This window comes from Falco peregrinus, chromosome 8, assembly GCF_023634155.1.
Source record: "Falco peregrinus isolate bFalPer1 chromosome 8, bFalPer1.pri, whole genome shotgun sequence".
In the NCBI taxonomy this organism is placed as follows: Eukaryota; Metazoa; Chordata; class Aves; order Falconiformes; family Falconidae; genus Falco; species Falco peregrinus.
Window position 1 is genome coordinate 43,768,365 of NC_073728.1, and position 23,941 is coordinate 43,792,305.

A 23,941-nucleotide genomic window follows, 5' to 3' on the forward strand; every position below is an offset into this window, starting at 1 on the left:
TGCAGAAGAAACCACTGCCACCTCCACTTCGTGCTCACTTTCATGTCCCTGCCCTGGCACACCACTGAACCCATTTGTGATTGCTAGTGGCAAAGTGCTCATATCCATGGTTGTTCTTATCCTTGCATTTCCCTCAGCCGTGCTGTGTCTGCACAAAGCCAGCAGCAGGGAGTAGGGGGACATGCACCAGAGCAGGGGCTGCTCCGATGTGGCTGTAAGTGGGGGTCTCCATCTGCCATGGCTCAGTCTTCCTTGCATCCCACCGCTCCCCTTGTGACGGCCACGCAGCTTGCAGCTGCCACCGGAGCAGTGCCGGGGTTGGCCAGGGCAGGAGCCACGTTAGCCCAGAAGGGCACAAGGTGGGTCAGGACAACAGGGCAAGTGGCTCTGGGCACTCTGCGCCTATCAGCGCAGGATCCCACTATGGGGTGGAGACCCACAGCAGTGACAACTGTACAGCAGTGGCAACTGTACAGCATCGCAGCACCACCACCATGTTTACCAAGCACTTAAGAAAATTGCCTTTTTGGAACAATAGTCCTTCAGGGGATAAAGCATGCTTATTCTCTGTGCTACTGGCTGAGGCAGGGTGAGGATAACAAACTACCCGCAGGGCAATGGCAGAAGCCTGGCAGGAGTCAGAGGTTATTTTGAGGTGAGAGGAGAGTGCTGCTGGCGGCAGGAATGGGGAGGCAGCGGTCGGGCTGACAGTGTGGCCATGACACAGGAGAGACCAGGAACGACCTCACCGTACGTTGCCTCATCGCATGCTCCAGCGGTGAGCAGCTCGGCACTGCCAACCCTGCTGGTGCCCACGGCCCCACCAGGCAGGATGGCCGTGACACCAGTGAAAGCAATGACTGCAGGGTCTGCCAGGCTGCGGGGATTGCACCTGGCTCAGGGTACCCTGATGGGCACCACTGGGATGTGCAGAATGGGGCTGTGAGAGCTCAGCCTGGGCATGCTACCGGCTCTGCCCACTCAGGTCACAAGGAGACAGAGTTTGTTGTGAAATAGGGAAATGCAGGCCCAGAGGCTGCCCAGCCACCATGCCCAGGACCCAGCTGTCCTGCATGTACCTTAGCAGGATCCTCCTCCAGGCTCTGGTTAGCAAAACAGCACTTTAAAAAGAAACAAATTCCTGTAGTCTCCAGGGACTCTGACTAATCATTGAGCAGTAGAAAAGATGGGAATTAGCCCAGCTGTAATGCAAAATTCCTGCTGGTCAGGAGCAGTGACCTGGTGCTATAGTACCAGGCAGAGCTGGACCAGTTTGCGTTAGCTGCCTCCAGGCTGTGGGTTTCTGCCATAGGATGGGGAACATTTGCACCAGAGGATGCACTAACTGTCCTGCAGCAAGTGTTCTCCCGTCCCTCTGCAGAGGAGCAGTCTCCAGCTGGGCTGCAGCACATGCTTGCACTACAAGCAATAGATAAGCTCCTGTACAGCATCTTCCTAGCTTCTCTCACATGGGTACGGCTGCAACTGAGCACCCACAGGAGCTGCAGCAGCGGCTTGCAGGCAGCGATGAGGCTGGTCCTCTGGCTGTGCCTGGGCACGTGACAGCATGGGGGCCCTGTTGGGGATGGCAGGTCACACCAAGGTGGGTGACTCTGCACTCCTGGCCCTGCCCAGCTGCACACTCAGCTGCTGCCCAAGTGCCCAGGTTTGGTGCAAGCACCTCTCTGGGAAGGGCAAGCCTGCACGGCTGAGCTGGGGGGAAGAGCCCAGGGCTGGGAACACTGTTAGAAGGTGGGTATATGCACACAGCCACATCCAGCTCCGTCTGTCCCAGGGATCAGATAAGGTGCATCAGGAAAAGCAGGGATCCTTCCTGGTGTCCAGACTTGGCACCCAGATTTCGCTGGTCAAAGGGCACCAGGCAGATGGAGAGCTGGCAAGGCACATGGAGGATGCATGCCACAGATCACAGCTCCTCCAGCTGACTGGTCTCACTCAGGAAAGCAGCTGGTGGTGTCGATAAATAAATGTGATTTAAGAAGTATAAAGTATTGTCCATCAGCAGGAGGGCCTTGTGGGATGGGGTAAATGAGTTCAGCAGCACAGAGCGGCATGATGGGGTGGTTTGTTCTGAGCCTGCAAAGCTCATGTGAGGTGGGAGAGGACAGCGCCAGCCACCTGAGGTGAAGGGGATTGCTCTAGGGCCAGGACAGGATGGTAGATCCTCACCTGGAGCTCTGCTGGTGAAGCAGCGTGGGGACCAGCTGAGCCAATGGGCCACGCTTCTGCTTGCCGTGGGCTGTTCTGGTGCTCACTGAAGTCTTTGAGGAACTGATCCCAACGGCGCTGCAGTGGCACAGCCACATCGCCCCGCAGCAGTCTCCAGCACAGCATCTGCCCGTGGGTCCCTCTGCCCGCATGGGGTTTGTGCCCAGGGAGAAGCTGTGCAGCTCCCTCCAGCCCATCCCCTTAAGCAGCCCCCTGTGGGGGGTCCAGCATGACTGCAGCTGCTGTCCCCTCAATGCGGGCTCACCGCGGCATCACCGTCCCAGGGACCTGCTGCGCTGACCTCACGCTTTCCAAGCACATTGTGTGGCTACAGTGAGTGGAACAAAAAGTAGCGTAAAGGAAGGCAAGGTGAAACTGAACCCAGCCTGGGCATGGGGTCCCAGCCTCCAAACAATCCCCAGGCTGATCTTGCTTCTCACTTTAATTTCCATCCTGCATGAAGGCATGAAAGGAGCGCTGCATTTGGAGAGCCAAATGCCAAAACCAACATTTGCTCTTGAAACTGATGGTCTGTGCTGGGCCAGGGAAGGAAGTGGTCCGGGAAGGGCACCGATGCGCAGCAGCGATACCGCGGTAGCTACAATAAACCCTCATACTGCCAGCTGTGGAGACGGCAGTGCGACAGGGCTGCTGGCTGCCGGAGGGAAACTCCACGAGGCCACTTGTGCTGAGGCCGGTGGAGCTGGGCAGGACTGGGGCAGTGCCTAGTGCTCCCGCAGCAACACCAGTACTGGCTCCAGCCAGAAACCGGTGGGATTAAACCCAGCCGGAGCAGCTTTCGGTGAGGCACATAAGGGGCCAGCCCGGTGCTCCTCGAGCGTGCGTGGGCAGGCGTGTGTGGCTGCTGCCCCAGCGGCTGCACCTCCTGGCGCATGGACACTGCAGCTCCTGCCTGCCCACGCAGGATTTGGGCAAAAAGGTGTCTGCAGAGTGGGCAGAGCCCCTGCCTGTCCCCAGGAGGGAGCCAGCATGCTGTGTTCAAGGCTATGGAGTGGGTCAGTGGGGAAAAGTGACTCAACCTTGTCCACAACTCCCAGGAAGCATTCCTGCAATGAAGCAGCTGTGCTCAGCTCCTCTGGGGCAGCAAACGTGGGGACCAGCGGCTCAGCAGCTCCTTAAATAGCTACGCACGTCAGGCAGCTAATTTCTACCTGAAATAAATGGGTTTATGACAGTGTTTCACCTCAGGGGAAAACATGTCCTGTCAAGCTGTAGTTACTCGTGTGCCCTGAGGATTTGTGGTGCCTCGTTTCTTCAGAACACATTCTACTGACTTCTCCCAAAGCCAGGAACAGATTTATACCAATAATAAACAAGGCAAAACAAAGAACAAGAGCAATCAGTTGATAAAAATCTACATTTTGCCCACCTTGTTTGCTGTTCTGGATCTGCAACAGAAGGAAGGACAGGGGCAGGGGCAGGGCAGGGGCCGGGGAAGGAGAGAGGTAGAGCTCGTAGCCCTGTTCTGCTGGCTGGCACACAGCCTTGTTTCTGTTAGATAAAACTCCCCCCGCCCCGCCTCCGGTGCTTTTTCTGCTCCTTTTGCTGATTGCCAGAAATCACTACTAGAGAAACACACCAGACATCTCTTAGATTTTCGTAAGCTCCCTGCTAACGAACCAGAACTGCTAATTTAAAAGCCGACACGAATGCACTTGTGTGAGCATGGGCTCACACGTGCTGCTGTGATGGCGGTGGAAGCGCCCACTCCTGCTACGAGCACAATCTGTCCCCTCTGCCCAGCGCCGAGCCCCCGGCTGTAAGGGGCTGCCGGGGCTGCCTGCCTTCGCGCACACCGGGGATGCTCTCCCAAGTGTGAGAGCATCTCGTTTATCAGCAGCTTCAGGCAGCGCAGCATTGCAGCAGGGGTACCGCAGCAGAGAAGTCAGCAGCGAGCCGACCTGTGAAGAAACTGCTCTGGCTTGCTCAGAGCAGACATTACAGCAGCTCGGGCAGGACACAGCGGGTGGGACGTCTTTCTGCTGTGCAAAGGCTGACATGCGCTGTCTATTTTAAAATAGCATTTAACATGACTAGAGGTGTTGGATGGGTACAGGAGCGCTGGCTCTCCCGAGCTGTTCTCTTGCTGAGAGCCTGTCTAGATTACCATATGTTATTCTACCGTATACTTCATCGTGCTTTATTTGTCATCCTTTAGCTCATATGCTAACAGCTCCACTGCCTGGCACTCAGAAAGTCTGAATTTAGCTCTGAATCAGTCACAAACAAACACTGGCTTGGGGCAACGATCTCTGCTTCTCACTGTCCTCACTTCCCCACCCTGCCTTGCAAAAGAAGAAAACAGTCAGGCAGTTGGACTAGATGATCATTGATCACTTTGAAAACATTTTCTATTTATTCTATTCTGTTCTGTTCTAGTCCTGCAGCCTCTGCCGTGGCAAGCAGGTGGGCAAACCCTGCCTGCAACACATGAGTTGCCCTGCAGTCGGTGAGAGATAAGAACGGCCACGCTTTGGTTCGGGATATGTTTAAAGCCATCCTAAGGGAGAACAACCATGGGAAAAATAATCACAAAGGAAGGGATCCAACATGAGGGAGATTTCGTAGAGGCCAAGCAGTGAGCCAAACTGCGCAGGGGCAGGTGCCAAAACCTGTGGCAGCCATCCCTTCCCTTCAACATCAGTTCTGGGAAGCCAAAAGCACAAGTCAAGTGTTTCCCTTGGTGCAGTCATGTTTACATAAAAAGAACACGCTTGTTCCTTTTACCTTCAATGCAGCAGGGACAAACACTGCCAGGAACATTGCTTACTCATGATTTCTCAGCCTACCTCTCCAAGCAGAGCTATAGCTCCAGGAGATATCTGTCTCTTCTCACTCAGCAGGGCCACCCTCCAAACCCTCCCCCCTTTGCCACACACAGGGTGCAGGAGGCTCCCTGCCCAGTGCCAAGCACACCAGGAGCAGAGGGCTGCAGTGGGTCAGGGATGGGGTTTCACTGACCACCAGGCAAGGATGTCACCAATGGCAGCTGGGTGTGCCGGAACATTATTTTTAGTTCATAAGTAAATATTTGACTTAAGAAGTTGTTCATGTACTCCAGGAAATAGTTTCATCGTGAGACAGTTTACAGTTGCACAGGTGCAGACTTTGGCAGGCATGCCCACTAATACCCTGCCACGAAAAGCGAAGGGGGAGACATGCAAGTGCTGCATTTAACAGCCAGCAACCTCTGCCCGTGGGAGCGCACTGCCTTGGGGCCACGCACAGTCCCACCTTGCTGCAGGGTCACTCACATGACAACAGCTGCCTGTCTGTCCATCTATCCATCCGTCCGTCCGTCCATCCATCCTTCCATCCATCCGTCTGTCTGTCCATCCATCTGTCCACCTACCATTCTGCCAAATCCTGCCTTTCCCTCCTGCACCACTAAATAGCGGCTCCCCCACGAAGCCCCTGCCCAGCCGTGCCCCACGGGTCGCAGAGCACCCGTGGATGGGCTCAGCCTGCTGCAAAGGCAGCATGTCAAGGGGCCAAACCACCACCGTGCTGGAGCAAGGCCAAGGTCCCTCCCCCTCTGAACCCCCTCGGGGCTGCGGATTGCAAATCAGCATTGGAGCCACAGGAAGATGAAGGGGCAAGGCGAGGACTTGTGCCATTCTTTCCCGATCAGCTGCGCTTCCTTTGCCAGCAGGTGATTTTTGTGCCTACTCATCCCACGGACTCATATGGGCTCGACACGCAAGCTGTTCCTTCTCCTTCGTGCATCAACAACAAGTAATACGGGCCCTGTGTGCCAAATCAGCCTCTTATTGACGGCTGGGTGTCTGCCCTGGCTTCAGCCCATCGGCACTCGTGCAGGCGGGGGCCTGTGGCGAGCACAGCTCAGGGCACACAGGCAGGGGCAGAAGCCGGTGCTCCCTCCCAGCTCTGCATCTCCCATAGGACCGCAGCCCCGACGGCGAAGGTGCTTCCACAGGGGAGCGAGGGATGCTAAAGGCAGGCACGGGCAGGGGAAGCACATTTTCCTCCACCAAAGAAGCGCACAAACCCGTGGGAAGCCTGAAGTGTGATCTCACCTCCCCCAAAGTGTTTTACAGCTGCTGTTTGTGAGCAGCAAACCTTCCTATTGTATTCTCTGAACCAAGTAATGCTAATCAGACAAAACTGTGAAGACCTGCACGACAATCACTGCGTTAATTGCACTGTGCCTGAAACATTGCGTTTTGTGCTAAAAAATACTGCAGTTGCACTGAGTGACTTAGATGGTTGAAGGCTGCAGGAGGAATATGTGTGTGTGCGGCCGCAAGGAAACTTTTTTTCTGTGTACCTCATGGTGCAATCTGGTGCATTCTAAAAGAAAAAAGAGACTCCAGATCTGTATTCTTCAGGAGTGTTGTGGAGCATCAGTAATAAGTCATTTTTGGCAGGCATATGTTAACAGAATCCAGGGAGGGGAGAACTTCATCAGAGCAGAGAAATCATTCCAGCCTGACTTTGGTATGACTCCAGCAAGTCTGAAATATCCATAAGGGTTCTGCTGCCATCCCTCCTCCAATCTAGCCTGACCCTCTCTTAGGCAAGATAGCCAATCTACACTTTTCTGTACCGCTGGTTTGTGATGCTTATTTGCTTTTATACAGTGTTTTGCAGTGTTAAGGGTTTGGACATGTATTTGCCCAGCAAAAGGCTGCCTGGATTGCAGCAATTACCTTCCCTGTCCCATTAATGAAACAGGACCTCGTTACTACCTGGATGCTGTGCAGTGAGCAGGCCACACACAATATGTTTTTAACTAGGGCTGCAGCTTTGAATGGATGGCAATCGTGCTCTGATTTTCTTTCATTTATTTTTAGTACTTATTAACCAGCTAAATGGCAAAGAAGAAAACCACCATGCACGACAGATAAAGGCATCTGGAAGGAGGGGGCCTTGCAAATCACTTTGAAAGAAGCCGAAGGTGCTGTTAAGTACTGGTACAAAAGATGGGGGGACACTGTGGCAGCAGGTGGGGAGGTGGGCAGGAGCAGGGTGGTGAGCCTGGCAGCCTCATCCCCCGGCTTCACGGGACACCTTGCAACCCGGGACGCAGAAGACCTGCCTGTCATAGCTGAGCACCCAGCTGATGTCAGGATTTAATGCTGATTTGGGGCTAACTCTGCCTGTTGCCCAGGTCACCAGCCTGATGCTCAGCGCAGGACCCAGTACTGCAGGCACGGCTGGCAAGCAGCTGAACTGCAGGATGCAACCCAGGACGCTCAGCCATCCCTGGCCAGGTGCAGATGGGTGGTCAGGCCCAGGTCTGGGGTGCAGAAGCCCAATGGCACCCGGAGGACACCCAGCGCCCCTCCCCCCCTCCCTGATCTGAACGGTTCAGTTTGCAAAGCCCATGGCTGGCCAGGGCATGCCGTGTCCGCACAGCTCCCATTAGGGAAGTTGTCAAAGCTAAAAAAAGAAAATAATGAAAACCTCTGTAGGCAATTAAGGTTGCCCAGAAGCTGTAATGAGCATGCTGGCTGCTTCTGGAGGCTCTCTGTGCTTCTCAGCAGTTCACTGCTAGGACAAGCATTTGTTGTAACAGCCGGGGGACCTGGGATGGTGATCGCACAAATCGCAGAGAAGCGATCCAAGTCGGCAGCAGAACAAGAACATCAGCTGACAAAATCCACACTGAAATCAGATGTGTTTATTGGTTCAGTTCACCATGGTAATTAATTACCCAGCACTTACCTAATCAACCAGAGCTTTCATCTACATTCCCAGGGGCCAATAGGAAACGCCAGATTCTGCCCCTCCAGCCACTGCCTAAAATATCTTCTAAGGCAATGTCTCACGCCTTGTCAGGACAGGCAGCAGGACTGGTATCGCCAGTCTCCTCCCGCTCCTGAAGCACAGGATGCTTGTGCACATCTGTTCCAGACAGCAGCTTGCTGCTGCCCAGCAGAACCTGGGAAGTGCTGAGATGGAGACTGAGCGCCCACAGCTTCCCCGGCATCCTGCAGCTCAACCATGAGCAGGGGACCTGGCCGGGCCCGTGCTGTGCTGCCTCCACATGCTGCCCTTTGCTCTGAGCCATGGGCAGGGGCTGTGCTGGTTGCCCTGGCACTGCTGCCCAGATGTTATCTGGCACCACACGTGCTCGGTGGCCCTGGGGACAGCAGGCAGTGGTGTGTGCCCTGCAGAGCACAGCCATCGTCAGGACCTGGGTCCAGGTCCATCGCACGTGAGGACAGTCATTGACTGCTGTGACACCCGGGGCTGACATCAGGCACCTCTGTGCCACAGGCTGCCATGCAAAGTCCCTTGGGTCTTTTGGAGGGGTCTGAGAAGTGGCCCCACGCCAAGGCACAGCAGCACCAAAGGCAGCTCCTGAGCCAGGGGAGCTGAAGGACAGACTGTGCTGGAGAGGGGCCCAGGCAGCCAGCACGCACCCCTCCCACAGCCCCAGAGCCAGCCAGGCCCCCTGGGACCTGGGCAAACTGACCCCCCTGACCGGGAGCTGCCCGTAAGTGCTCCTGGGCTGAGATGGAGTCGGGTGTGGACAGCGAGAACAAACATCGTTGTCTGGATGTTGCTGAGAATAGAATCGGCCTTTCCATGCCAGAAGCAGCTGCCGCAGGGTCTGTTTCTGAATGGCGATAGCCCACCTCTGCCGAGTGCCATACCTGGGCACCGCTGTGGTCACCAGCAGTGCTGCCTCTGGGGGAGCTCAGTCAGCAAGAGAACTTTTTTGTGCTCGGAGTCCTGAGGGTGAAGGTGGGGATCAGTGGGAGTGGGCACATCCATCTTTTGATGCTTGCCTTGTGAGCGTTTGCCTTCTCAGAGTTTTCCGGGTCACCCGGCAGGACCGTGGCAGTTCAAAACATAACAGACACCCCGGTCCCTGGTGACCCCGTGCTCAGAGAGGGTGGTCAGGGCTGGGGAGCCTGCTGAGCCCTGACCCTGGAACCAGTGTCACCCCAACCCAAGCCCTGTCAGACCGTGTCCCCTCCGAGCATCCCAGCAGGATGATGCCATGCAGACCGAACGACTGACCAAACTAGGGCCAGGGAGCCCCTGGAATGAGGCAGCAGAGCCCTCGCACAGCCCACCAAGGGTGCCCACAGCATTAACTCTTTGTGCACCCAGAAAAAGGCAGGGTGGTTCCAGATTTGCACCAGATGCGGCCAGAGAAAGGCACGTCCCAGAGCTGGTGCCCAGGGTGGGAGCGCCGTTTTGATCCCCGAGGAAGGAGAGTGGTGGCAGTGTACTCAGACAAACCCTTGTCACGAAGCCCTCGCCGGAGACAGACAGGCACCTACCTGGCACCCATGTGCGCCTGCCCCGTGCCCACCGCCCGCCCCACCGGCCCCAGCCCCGGCTGCCCCAGCAGGGCGGCGGGAGGCGAGCAGGGGCGTACGGTGACACCTGCTAAAACAGCCAGTCTGGGACGGACCACGGGGCAAACAAACCTTCGCACCTGATGGGGGAAAGGCAAGCGGGCGGAGGGGACAGGCCACTGTTGATCTTGGGAGCCTGCAAAGCAAGGGAGGGTATTTAACCCCGTGCAGAGCCCCTTACAACCTCCTCAAGCTCCAAAACCTGACAGCTGAAAAAATAGCGGGGTGTTTTCCTTACATTTTCTGCAGGGTATCACTTTCAGCTGACTCTGGTAGAGCCGCTATGACCAAAACAATAGGTTACTCCGGGTGAGTAACAGGGGGAGGTTTGAATTTGTTTTAATAAGACAAGAAAAATGTTCTCTAGGTTTTGTTTAATCCTTATTTATAACATTGCCCTGTATTGTTACTTAGTTTCTTTCCCTCTATTAAAGCAGGTGGAAAGGGAAGGCAAACTGGCCTCCCACTGCCTGCAGAATCTCAATTTAATTTGCACTTGTACTGCTAGGCAGTTATTTGGGACAATATAAATATAAAATCCTGATTTGCAAAGAGCTTAAGAAGCTGTCACATACGAAATAGCACAGTACATTACCCACTAGATATTTCTGGCGGAATTATATGAAAGAGCTAAGGTTGCCATTGACAAAATCGATGATAAATACTGAGAAACTTTTTTTGCTAAATATGCAGGCATAACAAAAGAGATGTCAAAGAGGTTACCAACAGCAGAAATGCAGCCATCCTGGATACCATGCATAGCTGGCTCATCCCTGTTCCTGTCCTTGTCTCTGTCCCTGTCCCTGTCCCCGTCCCTGTCCCCGTTCCATCCCTTCCCTGACACTGGGGCCACATGTGCCCCTTTGCAGGGCTCCCAGGCCCCCCCATGCCCTATCCCTGTCCCTGCAGACACTGCCTGGTGCCCCTGAGCTGTCTTCGCCCTGTTCCCCTGCAGCAGTGGGCTCGTCCATGTTAAAAACCCACACTTGGTCTCGATGGAGGAGGACATCCTGTATCACCTGGACTTGGGAACGAAGACGCGCAACCTGCTGGCAGTGTTCGGGGACATAAAGGTAAATAATGGTGAAAAAGCAAGGCAGCAGCTCCCGGCCCTGCGGGTGTCTCCAGCCCCTCGCCCCACAGCTCTACCATCCATGCCAGGGCCCCACTGCCACAGATGCTGCTGCCATGGACAGGGTACAGCTGCTCGGCAAAGGGACTCGGCGACCTGCAGCAGTCTGGGCAGGGAAGTCATCCATTCCTGCTTGTGTTGGGCAGAAATCCCAACAGAAAATTATCTTTTTAAAAACCTGTAGTTCCCTTAAACCTCATTTTGTATTGGCCCCCATGATGGAGGACAGATGAAGGGTGCATTTCTCCAAAGCATCTGATCATCATCTACTGGTGGCAAGGGAATGAGGATGTTGTATTTTCGGCTAGGACCTGCTGTCAAAAGCAGCCTGCCACAGCCACATCTTCTTCCAGTTTAAATCAGAGCGTTACCCCAGCGACACAAGGGGAAAAGACGCGGTCCCGCAAAGCTCGAGCAGCCTGGCACAGTCCGGCCACGCGTGGGCTCCTGCACCCTGCGCTGTTGGCAGCCGGATCAGCAGCGCTGCCCTTGCAGCCACATGCTGATCCCCCTCTCTATGTTCAGGCAGGATGTCATTTTTTCCTTTAATATGTAAAACTTGTCCTTTTTCCTCCCTGACTTTATGGCCTCTGTGTCATCAGCAGTGCTCACTAATTGCAGTTGGCATTGTTGATAGAATAAATTAAATGACAAGCTACTCTAACATCTGGTTTTGCTTTGCTGTCAGTAGGAATACTAACAGTTTAAATTTGCTGAATTATTTTACATTTTCTTGGCTGGGGACTGATATCCAAGTATGTGCAGCTGTACAGTTGTCTGGACGTAACATAGTCACAACCCTAAAGGCGTAACAACTTGGTTTTAGCATTAACTCCTGGGTTTGAGACCCTTGGCTGTTCTGGTGCGCCTCGACTTCCTGAGAGGAAGCAGCATCCTGCTGCACCCTCTGGGGAGATGTGTCTGGTGCAGCCCACCGCTGCCAGTTTAAGACTGAATCTCGGTACCTATTTCAGCTAAAAAGCACCAACACGTCCATATTTTACGTCCAGTTTGTCTGTGTTGGTGGAAGCCTGAAGAGGATGAGGGCATTTGCCCAGTTCATGCACTAGCAGCTGGGACTGACGGGTGATGGGGAGGACCTGGCAGACATGGGGATGGACCCGTACACCATGTACTGGGCTAGGCCAGTGCTCTCATCAGCGTAAGTACCGTGCCGTGCCGCGCCACACTGCACCACACGCGCTTTCCACCTCGGGCACTGCCAGCAGGCCCTGACGCAGGCTCTGCTGCTGCCAGCGCGGTCCTGCAGCGGGCTGGCATGGGGGCCCTGGCTCCCCACACGGTGAGGTGGGTGGCCAGCACGACCTCTGCCTCCTGCAACACCCACCGACAGATTTTTTTCCTCTTTTCAGTTTTCAGCCATTACCATCAGTGCAACCTTTCAGCCATGGTAAAGCTTCTTCTGTTTGAATGGTATTTCTCGGCACCCTACATGTCCAGATTAAAAAGCATTGTATTAAAAATGAACATGTGCATACTTCGCTCAGTTCAGCAGTTTGGCAATTTGAGAGGCAAAGACCATTTCCCACATTGACACAAGCTCTAAAGTGAAAACCTTGCTTTATTATTAATTATTCTTTAAAAGCATAAATTTTGGCACTGCACAAAGGAAAAGGCAAATACAGGCTGCACTGGTGAGTGCTCATACCCCAAGGCTCAGTGCTGCCATCATTTCTTCAGGCATAAAATCAGTCTTAAATCAGATTCTCAGGAGGCAGCATCACTCACACGGCAGAGCTCGTGCTGGTCCCTCTGACCAAACCAAACCAAACCTGAGTGACGGGAAAGCCTGAGGGAGTCAAACTGGTGGGACCCAAGGGGAAAAAACCTGCACAGGCTTTGCCACTCCCCAGTCTGGCAGCAGTTGTGACACAGCTAGAAGAAAAGCCTATGCTGAGCTCTTGGCCACACACCGTTTTTGCACCAATGCAGAAGCCACCAACCCTCAGGCTCATCCCTGCGAGGGGACTCAGGGCAGAGCACGCAGCCAGCCTCCCCCAACATGCTTTGTGCAGAGCAGCTGCCAACATCACATTTTTGCAAGTTGCTTAGAGACACAAACGAACTCAAACATACCAGCGGCAGGAACACGGTTTCCTGCTTTGAATATTTACAATGAGAATAAATTTTTTAGGCATTGGCAAATAAGTCAGGCTGATGTTCCAGAATAACAACCTGCAAAAAGTTTTCATATTTAAAACATGATACAAGCCTAATAGACCATCAGTCTCACAGCCAAATGAAAAGACACAAAGCAAAACCCGACTGCATATGTTAAACTAGTTGTGCTTCTTTACATATGCTTCCTTCAGGTTTTTGAAAAAAAAAAAAAAAAGATAGCAAACCCAAAAAACTGAGGCATGTTTCATGGCAAAAATCAAACCCCACACCACTGAATGCCTTCTGTTTGTCAAGGTAAAGCCGAGAAAAGGATGTCAGTTTGGGTGATGGAGCAGAAACCGAAGATGATGACGTGAAGGAGCACTGGGCAGAAAGCAGAGGCAGCCTCGGCAGCTTGAGATTTGCAGAACACCCACCAGCCCGGGGGAGCAGCAGCGGGGCCGGGGCAGCCGGGCACCACGAGCCCTGGCAGCAGGTGGGGAGCAGGGGGTGCCAGCCAAGCCCAGTGTCTGCAGGCAGCTGGGCATGGAGGGGCACCAGGGTGGGTGAAGTGAACCGGGAAGCAGGACAGTTGCCCCATAAGGTGTGAGGCTTCCCATGACAAATGCCTGACCCCCAAACCCCAGCCCTCGCTGAAGGGCACGCACCCACCCGTTGCCCTTCGCACCCAACGATGCAGGCGGAGGTGCCCTGGTGGGGGGCGAGGACGGGCTGGGAGGTGCCTGGAGAAGTGGAGGTTCAGGTTGTCCTCACTGACATTCACCACTGCATGAGTATGAACAGGACACAACAAAGAATGGAAGGCGGCACATGGCATAAGCGTGGGCAGCACAAAGGGAAGGTCTTGGAGCATTCAGCCATCGGGATGCATTTATGGAGACCTTTCTTGAAGGAGAGACACCATCTGTGTGCCTGATGGGATGGGCACCAGCTCAATTGATAAGAAGAACCTTAAAAGTGTCATGGGGTTAGACGCTGTACCTGGGCAGGCTACAAAGACCCTGAGATGTCTCTCCCTGCCTCAGAACTTTGCTGTTGGCCTCACCAGCTGAAGGAGGCCATGGCATAACCCTGAGCTCACTGCAGTCACGTACCTGTCACCTGCTGCAGCACCACGGGGAATGACATTTTTTTGCTAATTGGTCTCTTGTGCACGTGGCAGTTAAATTCTTGTCACCTGCAAGGCCAGTGCTGCTGTAGCCAAAGGTGGATCAAGGGTGAAGAAAGAGCATGGGAGCCTTGCGCAGTCACAGACCCTCCGAAAGCAGGAGGCCAGTACCTTGCACACTGGCAAAGAAATTGGCCCCGCGTCCACAGAGCCTAGCAGATGGGTTATGCTGAGTTGTTTCCTACAACAAGATTGCAATTTCAGAACTACCAAACACTAGAAAAATGTCAGGAAGCATGTGACATTTACGTAAACAAACTTCAGTTACTCTGGAACAGTTTCCTTTTCAAAATTGAATGCTGATTGCAGAGTAGAAGAAATGTAATAAATGAAGAACTAATAATCTGAGGACTATTTATAAACCTTTGGATCTGTTTGCAAATGCGACCATCTGTGTATTGCTCAAGGCCATGTTTTATTTAAACAAAAAGCCATTTGAGAGGATTAACAGTAGGAATAGCAATAAAACGAAGCACTCTGCCCAGGTTAGTGCAGCTGCAGGTATACATTTTACTTGCATCAAGGACTACAGACTGTGCGAGAGGAGTAGCCGCACCAGGCACGTGCCCGCTCAGTGGACCCAGGTGTGGCAGCAGGACAGCTAAAGCCACCAGTGAAGTTAGAGGAGAGGGTCGGGATGGGTGCCCATGCCTGGATGCACCAAGCATGGCTCCAGGTCCTGCCTGCGGTGATGCCCTGGGACCCAGCTCCCTGGCCAGCACCCATGCCACTGGAGCAGGGAACGCCACTTGCAAGTGGCTCAGCTGCCTGACGTCCATGGCAGCTCCTTAAGAAAAATTAAACCTAAATTAAGGGGGTTTTCTGCTCCCCAGTTTTCCCGTTCTGCAACTTGCTATGACTCTTCTAACAGTAATTTGGCATTTCTTGGATTTAACCCGGCAGGCCTTCACAGCTGACATTTGCCACGGACCTCGGAGGAGCCGCAGTCTTACCCCACATAGTGTAACGTACCCCTGTACTTAAGAGTTGGGGGCTTACTCATTCTTTTCACCAATGTTATAGCCTGCATAGTTTTCTCTTCTATACAGAGACACAGCGTACTGACTTTAAACACTGCAGTTAATATGAGTTAAGTAACTATTCAAAGGAAAACTTTACCAGCCTCAGACAAAACGTAGGCATTGCTGGGTTTGCCTTCTGAAGCTACAGCCCGTTCCCCGTAACCATAAACCCACGCAGGGCCGGCAGTGACATCTCTCTGCTTCCTTTCAAGGTCAGGGGAGATTAGACTCTTTCCAGTGAAAAAAAGTTGGAGTACTTAAAAAGAGCTTATGATGCTGGTGTGAGGAACATTGAAATGGAGTCCACGGCATTTGCTGCCCTGTGCGGGCTGTGGGGCCGGGAAGGTGGGTCCTTCCTGTGCTCCCCGGCTTAACCCCACCTGAGGGCTCGCTTTGGTCCAAGATTCAGACAACCTGAAGGCTAAAAATGTGTTCCAATGATTTTAACTAGAAAACTACACTAAAACAAATACTGCGGCTAAATACCAGTTTGTCTTAGAAGGCCTGAGCACACGTTGGACCAAAAAAAGACTTAATCCCCCCCACCCCCCCAATCCCTCTCCTGTCCTTAAAGCAAGTCCTGGCCATACTGGCATAGCTGCCTCCCCCCATGTTTCTGGGGAAGAAGGGGGGCGAGCAGAGGGCCCTGCGGAGCAGCACTGCAGCCAGCAGCTGCTCCAGGGCTCCAGCCGCGTCCCCCAGGGAGTCCCCAGGGCAGCGGGAGCAGGGCCCCTCTCCTTCCCCACAGGGCAGCGCTTTAAGGCAGCTGGTACCTGTCACCAGGCGCAAGGTAACACAGTGCTTCAGCTGTCCTGCAGCTGCCGTTGGCTGCATGGCCCTCCTGGGCCGCCTGGAAGGGGACCAGACCCAGGCGCCCCGCGAGGTGCTGTGGGAGCGCCAGCAGCGGCCCCAGCGCCTGATCGCAGCCTTCATCCAAAAGCACCTGGGGCTGCACCCTCCAGCAGGAAAAGTGCTTTTCTCCACAAACCGATGGGTGAGAAGCAGAGCAACAGGGCAGCAGGTCCCAGCTGGTGCAGTGCAGGTTTGTGCTCCCGCACCGGGAGCAGGTGTGCAGGACCTACTCATGCTGGTGCAGCGCAGCTTTTTCTGGGAAATGGAAAAGGACATGATGCACTCCCACAGGTGAGTGCCCTCCACAGCTGCGTAGGGCGGCTGGATCCAGCGAACGCTGGTGTGCAGGAGCTGCAGACCACCAGTACGGCTTGAATTGCACCAAGACACTTGCACACCCAAGGAAAGCTCCAGCCAAAATTTGCACAGAAATTAGGGCTGTGTTACTGAACTGCATGCTCCTCACTCCTGTCTCCAGTGGTTGTAAAGGACTGTCCCGTTAGGGTCTCTCCTGTCCACAGGGATCCTCTAGGATGGAGATCTCTTTGCATTTGGCATAAAGCCGAAACCCAAGTAAACGACATGCAAAATTAATCTGCGTCTGTAACTGTGACTGTTACTCATTGCTGTTATGAAGGCCATTCAGACTTTCATTCATACAGTATCTAAAGATCTGTCAAAAATTGATGTACACCAGGGTGTCTGAACACAAGAGGTGGCCACGCGGGAAGCCCACCCTGCGCAGGCTGTCCCCGGCCGAGCAGAAGCAGCTCCATCCCCGTCGCACTGGCAGCAGGTTTGGGTGTGGGGCACTCGGGGATCCTCGAGAGGGAGTGAGGGGAGCACATGTTACTGATAAAACCTTGCCCTGATGTCACGTAACTGCCAGGGACTGCACCGTTCATGTTCATCTGCTAATCAGCACACAGCAATAATCTAGAAAATAATCTTTTAAGTGTCTCCACAAGCTGTAAAACTAAACCACTCCTGGGTTGGGTGGAGGGGCTTTTCATGGAGGGTAACCCACAACCTGAAGAATTTCCCACCAAAATCACATCCATTTCTTAAGGTTCACAACTAAGGTTGCTTCCAAATGAATTTTGACACCTTTGGAACCAAAAATTATAGGATTTGAGTTCTGGTAAACAAAATTGTATCAAAAAACACGGGAGAAGTTCTCAAGATACTAATGGTATTAAAAGCACGAAACATACTAAGTCTAAAGATACCTACAGAAGTGCTGAGGGTCCATTCCCAAGGTACTCGTTCTCTGGTCAGCATCCCTAAATCTGCTTCATCAGCAACCCTGGGGCCCCTCTATTCCCAGATGTACTTCCACGCACACAGGCACTGCTCGATTTGCCTCCCAAATGTGTGGGTTTCTCTCGGCATCCCTCTTGTCACCCCACTGCACGTCATCGCGCTGCCTCCTCCCGTCGGCAGAGGTCCGTTTCCAGGGTGTGGGGCCATCTGGGGTGCTCCCCTGGCATGGGCACCCTGCAGTCATGGTCCCCAGCCACTCCAACAACTTACCAGCACTTTGATCTGGGACATGTTCAGTTTGCTGCCATGAAAAAGCAAACTGTTTTTTACAAGAAAAGGAGATTGGTTCCTAGTTTTCATTCTGAGATTGCAGATTTTAGGCTCAAATATTAACCTGACGGGGAGGAATCCCAGGACAGGAGCCAGTGTCCTCCCAGAATGGAAACAAAATCACTCCATTCGCTCCCCATGCCATCTAACCCACCATTCTGTCGTGGTTTGACCCCAGCCAGCAGCTAAGCACCATGCAGCCACTTGCTCACTCCCCTGCTCCGCTGGGATGGGGAGGAGAATCGGAAAAAGGTAAAACCCATGGGTTGAGATAAAAACAGTTTATTGAAATACAATGAAATCTACTACTACTACTACTACTACTACTACTAATTGTAATGAAAAGGGAGAAAACAGAGAGAGGAACAACGCCCAAGAAACCCCCCAAGTGATGCACAATGCAGCTTCTCACCCGCCTGCTGAGCGATGCCCAGCCAGCCCCCCAGCAGCGACCAGCAGTCCCGGTCAGCTCCCCCAGACTCTGTACTGAGCATGATGCTCCATGGTATGGAATAGCTCTTGGGCTAGCCGGGGTCAGCTGTCCTGGCTCTGCTCCCTCCCGGCTTCTACTGCCCCTCCTCACTGGCAGAGCATGGGAAACTGAAAAGCCCTTGCCTTGGGGTAAGCATGACTTAGCAACAACTAAAACACCGCTGTGTGATCAACGTTACACTCGTACTACACCCAGAACACGGCGCTGCGCCAGCTACGGAGAAGAAAATGAACTCCATCCCAGCCTGAAACCAGGACACATTCCAACTCAGTTCTGTACGTCCGAAGTCCACTCAAGAAACTTCTATAGCAATTGCAAAGCACCGGAAGTCCTTTGTGAAAACAATTTAAAGCCACTCCGGGAAAAGAAACACGATACTTTTAACATTTTGCCTAATTCAATTATTATATTTATTATATATAATTATAAAAATAAAAAATAATATAATCATATATATAACATATATCTCTCTATATAATATAAATTATATATATATAAAATATACTAGGCGAGGCTTGCTCTGCATAGCTTACAGCGACACAGTCTTGGTCATCAACTTTGCAGGAGACAGTGAGCTCTCTATATTCTAGAACATTGTCCAGTGAAGAGACTCTTGTTTTTCTCATTTTGGTTTTAGCTTAATGATTATGTCATTAAATGTTTTTTTCTGCTGCCCATTCTAAGTCTGATGCTCTTGAAGGGCTTCAGCTGAGTCGCTCAGAAGGCGTGTCCTTGGTGCACTGCTTTTCAAAATATTGACCATTACTGCAAAGCCCTCTCTATTCTCAGAGGGGTCAGAACTCAAATCAGTTATGTTTTTCTTTTTCTATAAATACACATGTAAATGTGCATATAAGGTTATGTGCACATAAGCTGGCACAAACTTTAAATGTTTTGCAGCAGCTGGATACTGCACCAACTGATCTTGCGCCGGCTGGGTACTTGACTTTTGGGCACTATTTCACATTTCAGCCACTTTTCTGACTACCAGAATTGACAGAGAAGTAGTGTATCTTGAAACCAAATAATTTTCAAAGAGAAGGTTTTCCCAGGCTTTAAAAAAATCAGATTGCCCATCAAACTGCATACACTTCATACACTGGCATAAAGGATAGCTGAGCTCGGAACGGTTACCCTTACCAAGTCACAACCAACAAAGTAGGGCTGCAAGGGATGCTGGTTGAGAAGTCTATTTCCCATTAACATTTTCTAAATTACTGTTTTCATGTACGAGTAATTTCATACATTTTTGCACAAAAATAACTTGCAAAATTTCATTTTTTTTAAAAAAAGGGTGGATGGCATTTATCACGAAAACAAATGTCATTTTAAGCACCTTCACTTCCTGAAGGGTTTTGATCATCTCTCATGAACAGTGCTAAGTGAGGAAGAGGAAGACAAAGACAAACCCACCCCACTCCCGCAGGAGGAGCACACGAGAGGAGCGTGGCCAGGCCAGGGAGGGTGGCCAAGGGGGTCTGCAGGAGCTCTCCTGGCAAGAGCAGCCTCTGGGTGTGCTGAGCAACTGAGCAAAATACCTGAAACCAGTTTCAGGGACCTGCTTGTTTTTCATTCTCCACTGTTACACGTAAATCCCTCTAAAAAGCCTCACTCTGGGCTCTCCGTATCAAGAACGAGCCCCGATTCATGGCTGCAGTGAGCTGACACAGCCTCATCGGTGTAAGCAGACTTCTACTCAGTCTATTCCCTGAGAAGCAACAGACGTGGATACAATTGCAAGACACTGCCTAAAACTCAGTGCACTTTATTTCAAAAACAAACAGCTGCTTCATTTAAACTCTTTTTTCATGTATGTCTCAGTATTTATAAAAGATGACAACTATAATCTGAAATGATTTTGCACCACTGAAACTATCTTGTAGATCTGCTTTTAAATGCAAGAAAAAAGCCCCTCAACTGCCTTAAGTTTGGAATCTCCCATTTCTGGGAAGCAGTCTAGCAGCCAATCTGGTCTCCAAAGGAGAAGAAAAGCAATGCTGGTCTCCCCTGCAGGAACATCCAACAAATTGTGAAGCTGGCCAAGTGTGTTTTAAAAATAATGTTACCCCAAATGACATACCAAAATAAAATGCACAAATATATGCAGAATTGTAATTTTAGCACAAATACGGAAAAGCTAAATCCAGAAGATGTACAGCTCCCACAGCTTTCGGGCACACTCTGTAGCATTTCTCCTCCGTTAAAAGAACTTAGCTTCAATACTCAGGTTGTGTTGCTCCTGGTTTTAAACTTTCTTGCTCTCAGCAGGTCTGTTGTGCCAGCTCTTCCCCCACCTTCCAGGCACCCTTCCTAGAGCCTCCGTCTGCTTCTGGCTTTGCACCCGTGAGCACCCCGGTGGGAGCAAACCTCCCTCCCCAGGTTCTCAGGGACCTGCTGAGGTCAGGCTTACCCTGCAAGGTTTTGCCTATGTTACTCTCGGTTTGAGGTGTGAGAAGTTACCATTGCTTGTCTCTGACTGCAAAACATTTGGTGTGGAGGTGTCAGGAGAAGAGGGCCCATCGGCTGTGCTGGGTAAGGAGGTAGCATGTAGTGGCCAGCAGTAAAAACACTCTCTGGGTGTTTGCTGGGGGAGCACAGACAGGGCTCTCCCTCCACCCCGATCCTCAGCCTCTCCTCTCAACAGTGAGGAATTACTGCGTTTCACAAGGCAGCGTAGGTATGTGATCCAATAAGACCTACAGGGCATCACAATGCTACATTAATGAAGTTCCTATCATTACTTAGATACGAAACTGTGGATGTTCAGATCTTTCTGACATTCATTGTCCTTAGAAATTTTTGGTTAAACTGCTAATTGTAATTTGTTCACATACCTTTTACACTCATCTTATGTAAGGCTTGAAAACATAATCAGTTAAAAAAAGAAATGACAACAATTTCCCTTTCATTTAACAGAATCATGTTCAGTAGTTTCAGATCCAAAATATAAAGATTCCAGATCTGAAATGTTATTTCTAATTTCTAATTTATACTGAAAGACTAATCTGCAATATGAAATTGTATGACCGATTTGCAGTAAATATGATGCAGCAAATTGGTTTCTAAATATAGACAAAGGTTAAGTTTCTTCTTACAATAAACAAGGAGTTATACAAACATTCACAGCCATGAAGATTTTATAATTAAAAGAAACAAATTCTCAAGAAATCTGGAATGAAAGTTCCAGGGTGTATTCACATATAATATAATCTAATGCGACTGTTCTGCAAAGCTATTTTGGATTTACGGTGCCAATTTAAAAACAGAGTTCCTGCTTAAGATGCTACACATCAGACTGGCCTGTAATGTCTGTAAGGAGTCTTTCATGTGCAGGTGTCCTTCCCCCAGCAGAAACAGACGCAGGGAATTACACTACAGCAGCCTCGATAAAATCTTCACCAAGACAGGTGTAAAATGGTTAGCATTGCACGAGCAAGGCACACTGCTTTTCTGAATGACTGCACACACTGAGAACCAAGTAGCTCTATGGCACAGCCTATGGGGATTTTATTTGAAGTTTTCACATTATAGGTCAGACAATACCCCTGAAGCTTCTCTGCTCTTGATATGAGAGAGATGCTCTACGTTTTAAAGACTGTAGATTCCATATCTCTTCTTGGAAGCTTCAGTGGAGGAATTTTTGGTAAAATCTCTTTTGCATAAAGTGTTTTATGAAGTCCAGCTTCTCGAAGAGCTAGCTCAACACGAAGTCGAGGGTCAGAAATGACCTGTTAAAATAAACCACAGCAATGATAAATAGAAACAAAAAAATACTTTCCTCATACACATAGTGTATGTTATGTTACAAGTTATCTGTGGATCTATATATTTTGAAAGTTTTAAAAGAAAGTCAGAAAATTATGGTCATAGAAGAAAGCCTTCAAAAGCAGAGAAACCCTACAGTGAACAAGCCTTATTACACTGCACACATCCTGATATTATCCTTTTTAATATTAATGATCACAAACTATTTTAACAAAGAGCCCTGGTTGTCACTCCTCAGCAAAACTCAAAGGGTTGATGAGAAACTGAGTGACTTTTAATTCAGCTTGCTCACTGAAGAGTTGCTGACTTCTCTACTGTTCTGCATCAATACAGCCCTGCTTTCAGCACAAGACACTTAATCCCTTCCTGTTTGTTTCTATACGATCTAAGTGCTTCAAACATGTTTGTGATTTTTCTCACAGCATTGCCTTGTGACCACATGGCCGCACCACTTCCATTTTACGTAATGACAATCAATGCCCAAGGAAATTGCTCCTGAATTTGTCAAAAGGTTATCTGGCAAAATTTGCAAGCCTCTTTCAAATCCTTCTTCTGGAGGCAACAGTGAGGGAGCGCTGAAAGTGCACGTGAGAGTTTCCCATTGCCTTCAGTTCTAGCATCACCTGCCACAGCGCCCAGAGCTGCTGGGAAGACCAACAATGGGGAACATTATCCATGACCACTGCAGCTCTGGGATGGAGCATGCTCATATGCTTAGCAGGAATCACGTACTGCAGTCTGAGCAGTACCAAAACCTGCCTGGAGTTGAAGCAGGAAGAATATTCTGAGAATTCAGGTATCAATCCCAAATATGCATGTTCAGCGCATTTTTAAGGTAAGGCTTTTCAGAACCTCATACATCAGTCAGATCTCGGTAGATGTTAATAGTCAAACAAAACCTACATCTCTTGTACCACATCTCTCCTTTACCAAACCTGAGAAGCTTTAAAATGTCTTAAAATGGGAAGTGCTGGACAAGTGTAGTTAATAGACATTGTTACATTTCAGTTTATTCAGTGCTAAAAGAAAGTTTTTACACCATAGAATTATATCATAGCAGTTCTCTTTCTGTAAACGTAATTTTCAAATTCCAGAGTGGGTATAATTTCAAATGCATAGACTAAGCAGATGGGGAACAGTAAGGGAATCAAAAAATCCTCCCCCGTGTTGCTTACTTCCATTTGAAATTGAGCTAGCACTGTGCTCAGCAATCCAAGTGACCTGAAAACAGGAGTATAGTTACTTCAGTTTCCTACTTCATTTACACTTCACTGATTTCTTCTCCTTTACCCCTTGCTTATCACATTCCAACTGATCTTCAATCCAGCAATAGTGTTAAAGACAGTCAAGACACCAGCTTCCAGCTTATGAAGAGATTTGTGCTGTGCATAATCTTCCAAGAAAAAAAGAACCCCTCATATTTAAGCTACCTGTGACGTAGCTTTTTTGTATACAGTCAGGAGAACTTAAACGCTGAGTCAGTTCGCTTCAAATACTACGACACTAACTGGAGGTGAAAAGGAGGCACTCTTTTAAATAAATGCATAAAAATGTAAAAGGGGTGAGTTTTGAAATGAATAAAATAGCAAACAGATCAGGCAAAATGCCTGGCAAACACACAAGTGCCAAATGACACCTTTAGCCCAGTGTCCTCTCTCTGGTAGCAGTGGTGGGAGATGCTGTTCAGCGACAGCCCGGGAGCCCTGCACTGGACCTGACTGGATGGACCTTTGTGGCCCACGCTTGTTGCTCCAGCATCTACATTGGGTCAGAGAGATTTTACCCCACCCACTGCTCATTATGGTTTTATATATTCTATCTATTCTATATTCTACTGTTAATATTGCTATTTAGTATATATTATTAGCATTACTATCATGTACTGCTATTAAGATATATGTGCATACAGTAAACTATACAGTATGATTACAGACACTTACCTGCTGTTCACTGTACGTATGCAACTTAAACAGTGGCTTCTGAAGACCAAACTCTTCTTTGGTCCCAATGCCCATCCGAGCTTTAGATGCCACCGTATCAGCCACTACTCTAGCCGGATCTGATTTTGCAGCAATGGCAACCTAAAATACATGATACAAAAATAACAATTACCTCTATGTAGACCTAAGGTGAGAAAAGGTGATTAGCAATAACACATCCCTTGAGAACAGAATCATTTTCCTGGTT

The 23,941-nt window shown here is 50.4% G+C and overlaps 2 protein-coding genes across 4 annotated transcripts in view; one reads left to right on the forward strand and one right to left on the reverse strand.

The window, feature by feature from the left end:
* The first annotated feature begins 9,804 nt into the window (after nucleotides 1–9,804).
* UPP2 (uridine phosphorylase 2) lies at nucleotides 9,805–16,480 on the forward strand. The gene is given in 6 exon segments (XM_055812139.1): nucleotides 9,805–9,896; nucleotides 10,543–10,660; nucleotides 11,730–11,881; nucleotides 15,290–15,396; nucleotides 15,870–16,045; nucleotides 16,436–16,480. Coding segments are annotated over 6 exon segments (624 nt in total). The 5' UTR covers nucleotides 9,805–9,870.
* Nucleotides 16,481–17,819: 1,339 nt separating this feature from the next.
* Nucleotides 17,820–23,941, reverse strand: part of CCDC148 (coiled-coil domain containing 148) — a 78,888-nt gene continuing 72,766 nt past the window's right edge. For all 3 annotated transcript variants that reach the window (XM_055812819.1, XM_055812817.1, XM_027785233.2), the window contains 2 exons: nucleotides 23,695–23,835; nucleotides 17,820–21,717 (listed from right to left, as the gene is read on the reverse strand). In XM_055812819.1, coding sequence (XP_055668794.1) covers nucleotides 21,571–21,717; nucleotides 23,695–23,835 — 288 coding nt within the window. In that variant the 3' untranslated portion in view covers nucleotides 17,820–21,570. The remainder of the gene's footprint in view (nucleotides 21,718–23,694; nucleotides 23,836–23,941) is intronic.